The sequence below is a fragment of the Carlito syrichta genome, unplaced genomic scaffold (genome assembly GCF_000164805.1).
Source record: "Carlito syrichta isolate Samal-C Ts95f unplaced genomic scaffold, Tarsius_syrichta-2.0.1 Scaffold115619, whole genome shotgun sequence".
NCBI classification, from domain to species: domain Eukaryota; kingdom Metazoa; phylum Chordata; class Mammalia; order Primates; family Tarsiidae; genus Carlito; species Carlito syrichta.
Genome location: NW_007059715.1, coordinates 144,571 through 156,307, shown reverse-complemented (window position 1 = coordinate 156,307; position 11,737 = coordinate 144,571). Strand labels below are relative to the sequence as shown.

General features: G+C 46.3%; 1 protein-coding gene across 1 annotated transcript; it reads right to left on the bottom strand.

The window, feature by feature from the left end:
* Positions 1–1,013: 1,013 nt before the first annotated feature.
* TMEM202 (transmembrane protein 202) lies at positions 1,014–11,413 on the bottom strand. The gene is made up of 5 exons (XM_008072892.1): positions 11,333–11,413; positions 10,838–11,093; positions 5,340–5,489; positions 2,787–2,918; positions 1,014–1,183 (listed from the first exon to the last, which is right to left on the bottom strand). Exons 1-5 carry the CDS (start codon positions 11,411–11,413, stop codon positions 1,014–1,016), a joined length of 789 nt encoding a protein of 262 aa, XP_008071083.1.
* Between the last annotated feature and the right edge of the window lie 324 nt (positions 11,414–11,737).

Genomic DNA, 11,737 nt, shown 5'->3' with positions numbered 1-11,737 from the left:
TCAAATTACCAGTCCTCATAGGAAGTAGGACCTCATGGATTCCCCAAAATCTACCCAGCACCTCGCAACTCCTCTGGGTAGTAGATTTTTGTTTTTTGGTCTTTTTGAGTCAGAGTCTCACTCTGACCGTCCAAGCTAGAATGCAATGGCAGGCTCACGGCCACCACAGCCTCGATCTTCTGGGCTCAGGTAATCATTCCATCTCACCCTTCCCAATAGCTGGAACCACATGGTGTATGCCACCACGTCCAGCTAATTTTTTTTTATTTATTGTAGAGACAAGGCAGGAGGATCGCTTGAGGCCAGAGGTTTGAGATAAGCTAGGCAACATTGTGAGACCCCCATCTGTACAAAAAAAGAAAGAAATGAGTGAGAGATGTAGTGTATGGACCCGAGATTTCTCTGTGTGTCAGGGATCTCATGGACCAGAATGATGCTTAGAGAAGAATATCAAGTCATTCTACTTGGAATTTTCTTTATTATATGTGCCTTTGGGTACACTCAGGATAGAAGGCCCTTGGACAATACTGCTGAATCTGAATTTGAGATCATTACCATAAATGAAATAAACACCGATGGAGATAATATCTACTACCCAAGCCAGGCATGGTGGCTCACTACTATAATCCCAGCATTTTGGGAGGCCAAGGTAAGAGGATTCTGCGGTCTTGGCTTCTCAGTGATCCTCCTGCCTTGGCCTCCCAAAGTGCTGGGATTACAAACCTGAGCCACCACACCAAGTCTATCACTAGTTTCTTTCATTTATGACCCTAAATATCAATGTTTTCTTTTAAAAATTTTCCCTTAAGTGAGTTTTCATTGCTTTCTTTGTAACTTTCATATGTATTTTGGATCCAACGCACACATGAAAAGACATCTCATCAGCTTTAATGCTATCTTCTTCAGCAATGTGGACATGATATGAGGAAGTTTTCCTAGAATTTACACAATCATTCCCAACTTAGCTTCTGCTCCCTTTTAAGCCAAGCACTGGTTAAGTTTTCCTATCACCATCACAATCCTGCTCTGGGATGTTTTCTCTCTCCCTTTCCCTTATCTTTAGCAGGCAACACTGTAGTCACTGGACCAAAGCCCAGCCTTGACTTCTCTGTTGGAATCACAGTGGCACTTTGATGGGAGGTAGTAGATTGAGAAGACAGGTAGTTTAGAAATGAGATGATTCCTAGGGGAAAAGAAGAATTGGAAGTGAAGTTCAATAGACAATGATCTTTAGGCTTTTAGGTTCTTATTCAAACGGGTGCAGTGGCTCACGCCTGTCATCCCAGCACTTTGGGAGGTGGAGGCAAGAGGATTGCCTGAGCCCAGGAGTTCGAGACCAGTCTGGGCAACATGGCGAGACCTTGTCTCTACAATAATCAAAAAATTAGCTATATGTGGTGGCGCATGCCTGTAGTGCCAGCCACTTGGAAGGCTGAAGCGGAAGGAACACCTGAGCCCAGGAGGTCGAGGCTGAGGTGACCGTGAGCATGCCACTGCCCTCCAGCCCAGGCGACAGAGTGAGACTCCAACTCAAAAAATAAAAAATAAAAAAATTATGTTCTTATTCATCCTTTAGTACCCAGTTCAAAAGTCATCCTTTTTTTTTTTTTTTTTGAAAGTGAGAAAGTTGGATTTATTGAGAGGACAGAGAAGTTCCCACAGTGGGACCCGAAGGGGTTGCCCCACCCCCTTTCTTTTGAGTTGGAGTCTCACTCTGTCACCCAGGCTGGAGTGCAGTGCCATGCTCACGGCCACTGCAGCATTGACCTGCTGGGCTCCAGCAGTCCTTCTGCCTCAGCCTTCCAAGTAGGCGGAACTACAGGCGCGCGCTACCACGTCCAGCTAATTTTTTTTTTTTTTTAGTTGGAGTCTCACTCCCTCGCCCAGACTGGAGTGCAGTGGCACACTCCCAGCCACTGCAGCCTCAACCTGCTGGACTCTGGCAACTACGTGAATGTAGTCCCGGCTATTTGAAAGGCTTAGGTGAGAGGATAGCCAGAGCCCAGCAGGTCGAGGTTGTGGTGGCCATGAGCATACCACTGCACTCCACCCTGGGTGACAGAGTAAAACTCCAACTCAAAAAAAACCCCCAAAACAAACAAACACACAAAAGGCATCCTTCTCTCTCCTAGGACAGTCACTTTACCGTGCTGTGCTCTCACTGCCTTGCAGGATTTCTTAGACTGGTTAGGACAAAATTTGAACCTCCTAGAATCATATCATAGTTCCACTATTTCCTGTGTGGTCTTAGGCAAGTTATTCAAACTGTCTGTGCCTCACTTTTTGAAAGAAGAGGTTACTAATTCTAGGTTTTGAGTCTCTACAATCCATGGTTTTTCACCATGCCACACTGACTTTCCATGTATAAATTATCTCAAAAGGAACTGTTTCTCCTAGATTCCACCTTCCCTTTCCAGAGATGATTTTCCTTTCTATCTTTATCTTTTTTCTTTTTTCTTTTTTTTTTTTTGAGTCGGAGTCTCACTCTGTTGCCCAGACTGGAGTGTTGTGGTACAATCACGGCCACTGCCTCAACGTGCTGGGCTCAGGTGATCCTTCCATCTCAGCCTTCCAAATAACTGTAACTACAAGCATGCACCATCACACCTCGCTAATTTTTTTATTTATTGTAAGATAAGGTCTCGCCAAGTTGCCCAGGCTGAACTTGAACCCATGGGCTCAGGCAATCCTCTCACCTCTGCCTCCCAAAGTGCTGGGATTACAGGCGTGAACCTCTGTGCTCGGCTCCTTTCCATCTTTCAGGCATGGGGCGGGGATTGGCTTACCAGCAAACATGTATAGGAGGCCACTCAACCAGCTAAGATAATAGGTCCACAGGAAATCTGACTCCATGTCATCCCCAGTATGCCAGTGAACCTGTGTGGCAAACAGCTTGAGGCAGATGAACAAGCAGGTGGCTAGAACCAGAAGGAAAGATATCACAACCTATTTGCATGTTCGGTTGGCCTTGACCGCCATCCCCAGCTCTTCTTCTACCTCCAGGGGCCATGTGTAAGAAAGGATCATTCGTGACCCGCCTCGGCAACTTGGCCAGACCTCATCTCTACAATAAATCAAAAAATCAGCTGGGCGTGTAACGCGCGCCTGTAATTCCAGCTACTCGGAAGGCTGAGGTGGAAGGATCGCTGGAGCCCAGCAGGTCGAGGCTGTGGTGGCCGGGAGTGGCCACTGCACTCCAGTCTGGGTGACAGAGTGAGACTCCGACTCAAAAAAAAAAAAAAAAAAAAGAAAGGATCAAAAGAATAAAAACTTGGGGACCAGGTGCAGCAGTTCATGCCTGTAATCCCAGCTTTGGGAAGCCAAGGTGGGAGGATTAGTTGAGTTCAGGGGTTCGAGACCAGTCTGGGCAACAGAGCAAGACCTCATCTCTACACAAAACCAAAAAATTAGCCAGGCATTTGTGGCACTTGTAGATTCAGCTACTCTAAAGGCTGAGGTAGAAAGAGGAGGAGGCTCAGGAGGTTGAGGCTGTGGTGAGATGTGATCATGCCATTGCACTCCATCCTGAGTGACAGAGTGAGACTCTGACTCTGAAAAGAAAAATAAAAAAATAAAAATTAGCAGGGCACGGTGGCTCACGCCTATAATCCCAGCACTTTGGGAGGCTGAGGTGAGAAGATTGCCTGAGGTCACAGGTTCGAGATCAGCCTGGGCAACTTGGTGAGACCTCATCTCTATAATAAATCAAAAAATTAGCCAGGCATGGTGGCATATGCCTGTAGTTCCAGCTACTTGGAAGGCGGAGGCAGAAGGATCTCCTGAACCAAGCAGGTCGAGGCTGTGGTGGCTGTGACCGTGCCATTGCACTTCAGCCTGAGCAACAGAGTGAGACTCCAACTCAAAAAAAAAAAAAAAAAAGATGAAAATTGGGGATTGACCAAGATGAGACCCAAAAGGGCTTCTGTCCTGGTGAAATCAGCTGAGGTAAATTCTACATAATAAAATAGGGCATAGCCAGGCATGGTGGCTCACACCTGTAATTCCAGCACTTTGGGAGGCCAAGGTGAGAGGATTGCCGGAGCTCCCAGATTCGAGAACAGCCTGGGCAACAGGGTAAGACCTTGTCTCTATAATAAGTCAAAAAATTAGCTGGGCGTGGTGGTGCATTGCCTATAGTTCTGCACCAGGAAGGCTGAGGCAGAAAGATCAACTGAGCCCAGCAGGTCGAGGCTGCAGTGACTGTGAGTATGCTATTACACTCTAGCCTGGATGACAGAGTGAGACTCAAAAAATAAAATAGGCTAGGCTCTGTGGCTCACGCCTATAATCCCAGCACTTTGGGAGGCTGAGGTGAGAAGATTGCCTGAATCTATGAGTTCGAGACCAGCTGGGCAACTTAGTGAGACCTCATCACTACAATAAATAAAAAATTAGCTGGGTGTGGTGGCGCGTGCCTGCAGTTCCAGCTACTTGTAAAGTTGAGGCAGAAGGATCACCTGAGCCCGGCAGGATGAGGTTATGGTGACTGTAGGTGTGCCACTGCACTCCAACCTGGGTGACAGAGTGAGACTCTAACTAAAAAAAAAAAAAATTAATGAATAAAAAAAGTAAAACCAAATAAATTAAAGTAGGGCAGATAGCTGGCAACTTGGTGGGACACTGAACAAGAGCAAAGAGATGAGAAAAAGAGTATGAAAGCCCCACAGATAAATCTTGTTTTCTTTTTTTTTTTTGGTTTTTTTTTGAGTTGGAGCCTCACTCTGTCGCCCAGACTGGAGTGCAGTGGCCGCTCCTGGCCACCGCAGCCTCGACCCACTGGGCTCCGGCGATCCTTCCGCCTCAGCCTTCCAAGTAGCCAGAACTACAGGCACGCGCTACCACGCCCGGCTAATTTTTTTTTATTTATTGTAGAGATGAGGTCTCATCAAGTTGCCAAGGCAGGTCTCGAACCCGCGGGCTCAGGCAATCCACTCACCTCGGCCTCCCAAAGTGCTGGGATTACAGACTGAGCCACCGAGCCCGCCCTTGTTTTGTTTTTGAGTTGGAGTGTCGCTCTGTTGCACAGACTGGAGTGCAGTAGCACGCTTCCAGCCACTGCAGCCTCAACCCGCCGGGCTCCAGTGACCCTTCTGCCTCAGTCTTCCAAGTAGCTGGAACTACAGGCGTGCGCTACCACGCTCGGCTAATTTTTGATTTATTGTAGAGATGTGGTCTCACCAAGTTGGACAAGCGGGTCTCGAACCCCCCGGTTCAGGCAATCCATTCGCCTCGGCTTCCCAAAGTGCTGAGATTACAGGCTGAGCCACTGAGCCCAGCCAAGAAATCTTGTTATCTTGACTATTTTACTATGGCATTACTCTGCTTGTCTAGGTCTGTACCTGAGATGAAGCTGAGCATGGATACCTTCAGATCCAAGTTGGTAGTCATGCTTCCCCTTCTAGGGAGGCAGGAGCTGAAGAGCCAGCCAAGGCCAAGGAGTATGGAGAGCATGGAGATGAGGAAGAAGGCCCTGGAATATTGGAGATAATCTGCAAGAGGAAGAAAGGAAAGTCTTGGTTGTTCTAGTGACGAACCTCCCCTTTTAATCCCGCACCTTTGGGAGGCTGAGGTGAGTGGATTACCTGAGCCCATGGGTTCGAGACCCACCTGGGCAGCGAGACCTCATCTCTACAATAAATCAAAAAATCAGCCGGGCGTGGTAGCGCATGCCTGTAATTCCAGCTACTCGGAAGGCTGAGGCGGAAGGATCGCTGGAGCCCAGCAGGCAAGGCTGTGGTGGTCAGAAGCGGCCACTGCACTCTAGTCTGGGTGACCGAGTGAGACTCCAACTCAAAAAAAAAGAAAGTCAGATAGGCCAGGCATGGTGGCTCATGTCTGTAATCCCAGCACTTTGGGAGGCGGAGGTGAGAGCATTGCCTAAGCTCACAGGTTCGAGACCAGCCTGGGCAACAGGGCGAGACCTCATCTCTACCATAAATTTAAAACTAGCTGGGCATGGTGGCACACGCCTGTAGTTCCAACTATTTGGAAGGCTGAGGCAGAAACATTGCCTGAGCCCAGCAGGCCGAGGCTTCAGTGGCCATGAGTGTGCCACTGCACTCCAGCCTGGGCAACAGAGTGAGACTCCTGCTCAAAAAAAGAACACAAAAAAGCCAGATGGAGTCTTAGAGAAGGAGTAAAAAGAAAGGAGAATGAATCAGAGCTCGCTAAATGACATCCTCTTTCCTAGTTTTTTTCTTCTCCCTACAATCCTGGAGGACTTCACCTAGCTCTTTGTTACTTGGAATTTCTTTGCTATGAAAGAAAAATATACAGGGGCAACACCTTCGGGTCCCCTCCAACTCAAAAAAAAAACCAACCAAACAAAACTTCCAGGTGCACTTATTTAAATATAAACTAGTTTATAAGAGGTGTGTCTAATCACAAAACTGATGGAAACTTTTTATTTTTAATTCTAGTTCTAAAAGTAATAAGTGTTCAATACAAATATTGAAAAGACTCCAAGAGTATAAAAAAGCAGGAGTTAAGTCAGCCACAATCCCACTGCCTAGAGACAACCATTGTTAACGTTTTATTTTAGCTATTCTATTATATTTCTATGCTCCGTACATAACAAATATGATAATAAGTTCACGTGGGGTTTTTTTCCTTAGAATTATATGGTAAGATTTTCCCCAGATATCTGTTGCAAACATCATTTTTATTTTTATTTATTAATTTTTTTTTTTTTTTTCTTTTTGAGTTGGAGTCTCACTCTGTCACCCAGACTGGAGTGCATTGGCCGCTCCCGGCCACCGCAGCCTCGACCTGCTGGGCTCCGGCGATCCTTCCACCTCAGCCTTCCAAATAGCTGGAACTACAGGCGTGCGCTACCACTCCCAGCTGATTTTTTGATTTATTGTAGAGGTGAGGTCTTGCTGCCCAGGCGGGTCTCGAACCCGCGGGCTCAGGCAATCCACTCACCTCAGCCTCCCAAAGGCGCAGGATTACAGGCTGAGCCACCGAACCCGGCTCTATTTATTAATTTTGAGTTGGAGTCTGACTCTGTCACCCAGGCTGGAGGGCAGTGGTACCCTCATAGCTACCATAGCCTCGACCTGTGGGGCTCAGGCAATCCTTTTGCCTCACCCTTCCAAGGAGCTGCAACTACAGGGGTACACCATCACGCTTGGCTAATTTTTTCATTTATGGTAGAGGCAAGTTCTCACAATGTTGCCCAGGCTGGTCTTGAACTCTTGGGCTTAGGAATTCCTCTCGCCTTGGTCTCCCAAAGTGCTGGGATTACAGGCATAAGCCACCATGCTCAGCGTAAACATTTTTTTTTTATAGTCAGAGTCTCATTCTGTTGCCTGGGCTGGAGTGCAGTGGCATGCTCACAGCCACTGCAGCCTCGACCAGCTGGACTCAGGCAATCTTTCCACCTCAAGTCTTCCAAGCAGCTGAAACTACAAGCATGCACTATCACGTCTAGCTTATTTTTTGATTTATTGTAGAGACAAGATCTTGCCAAGTTGCCCAGGCTGGTCTCGAACCCCTGAGCTCCAACAATCCTCTCGCCTCGCCATTCCAAAGTGTTGGAATTACTGGAGTTAGCCACTGCACCCAGCTGGATTTGGATTCTTAGGCATAAAAGTGCTTGAAGAACTTTCAGTGGTGGGGATGAACTGACCCTGCCACACTGGGATGGGAAAGAAGCTAGACAGGGAGGCACCTAATAAAGGATACTGAAGACATGGCTGGGTCTCTGGTATCTTAGAAAAGCTACATCTACTTACAATTGTAAGTTACCGTCTATTTCTTAAATCTTCAGTGAAATATTAATAGGACACTCAAGGGAAGAATCCTTCCCATGTCAGGGATGTGGTAGCAAAAAGTGAGGCTGAGCCTGTCCCACTTGTACTCTTACCAAAATCCAATCAGCAGAGTCAAAGAGAACAGAGACCTAGAGCCAAGAGATGAAGGGAGAAGTTGTGTGGCTCTTGGATGAGGACAGCGGAGTGAAATCACTTCGGCAGACCTCTTCCTACAAAAGTGATATGGGACCCTGGGGACTTTCAGAAAAAAAGGGAGATTTTGGGGTATAAAATTCCTGCAATTGGGAAAGTTGGGGCTTGAAATCATGACAATATAGGAATTAAAGTAAATGTGACTTCATTTTGTAGTCACAGGCTGACAAATCCTGACCATATCAGATACAAATGAAAGAGAAAAATGAATAGAAACAAACTCTAAGAGGCGAGAGGATTACCTGAGCCCAGGGGTTCGAGACCAGCCTGGGCAACATGGTGGGACCTCGTCTCTACAATAAATCAAGAAATTAGCCGGTCGTGGTGGCAAGTACCTATGGTTCCAGTTACTTGGACAGCTGAGGCAGAAGGATCGCCTGAGCCCTGGAGGTAGAGGTTGCGGTGGCTGTGAGCATGCCACTACACTCCAGCCTGGGTGACAGAGTGAGACTCCAACTCAAAATAAATATATACATAACATAATTCAAGAGCATCACATTTTCTGAAGACTGAGTTATTCAGAATTAGCAGTATATGTGACCAGCCAGGACTATGAGCCCAGACTGAGTTGTATAAAGTCCAGGGTGACAGGCATGTGTTTACTTCACAATCCCCTGTGGGCCCTAACAGCCCTTGTCTGTAGTCCTGAACCATTGCCTGTAGCCCCCTGACTATAACCAACTGGACCAGGAAGGGAAGGGACTCTGACCTATGCTGGAACCATTTTATTCTTATGCTTGGAAATTTGTATTTCCTCTTTTGCTTGCTTGAAGGAAGAAGATGTAAAGTTTGACTGAGATATCACCCTTTGGTCACTGAACACACTAATAAACAGGAAGAGCTGAGCTATAGAGATAAAACAAAGCATAAACAAAGAAAAGTGACAATGAGACTCTAGAAAAACTGAGTGCCTGGCTGGCTGGATTTTCTTTGTCTGAGATCTCAGCCTCCCCTGAAATCCCTTAAGGCCCAGAGAACTTCCTGTCCTTGGGAGTCTAGAAGTGTCTTCTGAATCTTCCTAAATAAGTCCACCTTTCTCTTACAATAATTCAAAGGAGACTAATATTCAAATCACCAAGTCCAATCTAGGACATAAAATCCAATCTCCTTTCAACTATGAGAGAAAGACCGTAAATTCACACTTTTTATAGTCTTCTTCGCCTTAGCTCCTCGTATCCTGAAAATGACATAAGCAAGATTTTTACAACTCTGCAGGAACAACTGAAGATTTGCAACATGGAAACATCTAAACTTCTCAAAGTGACCAAGTCTACTAGTAATAATCATATATAACAAATTATATAACCACACTAAACTCAGCTTCAGCATCTGAAACATCTGCATTTGGTTGACATCATAGTTTTTTTTTTTTAATTCCTGTAACTAAAAACAAAAACAAAAACCAAAAAGAAACCCTCAAAAACAAACAAAAACCCCAAAGGTCCCAAAGCTGAGTTCCATCTTCCATTCCTGAAGACCAAAACTGGTTTCAGCTTTTATTTTTATTTTATTTATTTATTTATTTATTTGAGTCAGATTCTCACTCTGTCACCCAGACTGGAGTGCAGTGGCACACTCACGCTACCACAGTCTCAACCTGCTGGGCTCAGGCAATTCTTCTGCCTCAGCCTTCCAAGTAACTGGAACTGCAGACATGTGCCACCACACCCGGCTAATTTTATGATTTGTTGTAGAGATGAGATCTCACCATGTTGCTCAGGCAGTCCTCTTAACTCCACCTCCCAAAGTGCTGGGATTACAGGCGTGAGCTACTGTGCTCAGCTTATTTTTATTTAATTTAATGCTAATATTTTTATTTTTTGAGTCAGAGGCTCACTCTGTCACCCAGGCTGAAGTGCAGTGGCGTGCTCACAGTCACCGCAGCCTCGACCTGCTGGGCTCAGGTGATCCTTCAGCCTCAGCTTTCCAAGTAGCTGGAACTACAGGTGTGCACCACCACATCCGGCTAGTTTTTCTTGATTTACTGTAGAGACAAAGTCTCATCAAGTTGCCCACGTTGGTCTCGTACCCCTGGGCTCAGGCAATCCTCTCACCTTGGCCTCCCAAAGTGCTGGAATGACAGGTGTGAGTCACTGTGCCCAGCGAGTTTGTTTCTTTTTGTTTTACTCTTTCAGATGTATCTGAAAGATATGTACAGCTCTTGTCAGCCTGTTGCTACAAAATCATTTACTTTAATTTCTTCATGAATTTGCACGTCATCCTTGCACAGGGGCCATACTTATCTACTCTGTATAGTTCCAATTTTTTTTTTTTTTGAGTTGGAGTTTCACTCTGTCACCCAGACTGGAGTGCAGTGGCATGCTCCTGGCCACCACAGTCTCAACCTGCTGGGCTCCAGTGATCCTTCCACCTCAGCCTTCCAAGTAGCTGGAACTACAGGTGCACGCTACTACACCTGGCAAAAATTTTTTTGGTTTATTGTTGAAACGAGGTCTCGCCAAGTTGCCCGGGTGTGTCTCAAACCCACGGACTCAGGCAATCCACTCGCCTTGGCCTCCCAAAGTGCTGGGATTACAGGCTGAGCCACCGAGCCCAGCCAGTCACTTCTATTTCTGCAAGCCACATTATATCAATCACATTGCTTAACAATAACACCTGAAAATGACAAAAGCATTCTTCCCAGAGAGTATCAATTCATTATTTGGAACTGGAGACAACTTGGAATAGGACAACGGGTACACTGGGGATACCAAAGAAAAGACTAGCTATATGTACAGCTTGTCTAAGATCCATCCTAGACTTGAAGCCGGGAAGGCCAAAAGATCTTAGTGGAAGCAGATCAAGGGCCAATGTGGCAGAATGCTCTGGAACTATGTGGGGGCTACAGCATTTAATTTATTGGCACTCACAGGGTGACTTGGGTGTGTGACTCCAGCACAGCTCATGGTTGCATAAAGTCCAGAGTCCTGCGTTGAGCTCAAGGCCATTCTTGATCACCAGGAACTGCACCCAGTTCAGTGGGGACATGCAGATCAGCATTAGGAGGCTAAAGCCACAGAGGCTGCCACTGAACATTCGGAGGTAGTTGTGTGTCTGATCCAAGTACTGCTGCTGCCTCTGGTGTGACATCGAGGCACTCGGATGTTTGTTGGTGGGGAGGGTAGGCTATAAGGATGAGGGAAATTTTGCCTACCTGCCAAAATAACCCCTGACTCCCAGGGTGTCATACTCTTCCCTACTTCAAGTATTCCCATGTGTGTTTGATTTGTGGGTACTTTCACTACTCCTATACAAAACAAAACTTTCAGGGTGATATTTTCTCTGTGTTTAGGATGCTCTGTCTAGCCCTGCTTTTAAATAAGTCCTCTTCCTCCCATCTGACCTCCAATTAGGTACCTCCTCACCCTTTGGTATTTCCGGTTCCCCTTTATTTTGGGAACCTCAGGACTGTGGAAGGTCAAGGGTAAGTGCTCCTTCCGCTCCATCTTGGCAGCCAGTTCACTCTCTAACTGCCACGGAATTTGTCTCAGTGTCTCCTCACACACACTGGCAGAACCCAAATAGGTCAGGACCTCTGGCACAGATCCTATTTCTGTTTTAAATTGTTGGTCTGGACAGATTATTACCAACACAACCTCAGCTACTCATTGCCCCAACGCAAACTCGAAAGAAAAGAGATGGTGGAAGGAAAGTGACTATTTCAAGAGCCAGCAGATGGGGAAATGGCCAGGTTTCTGCCTCAAAGAAACCATTTCACCAGCCTGGGCAACTTGGCGAGACCTCATCTCTACAATAAATCAAGAAATATT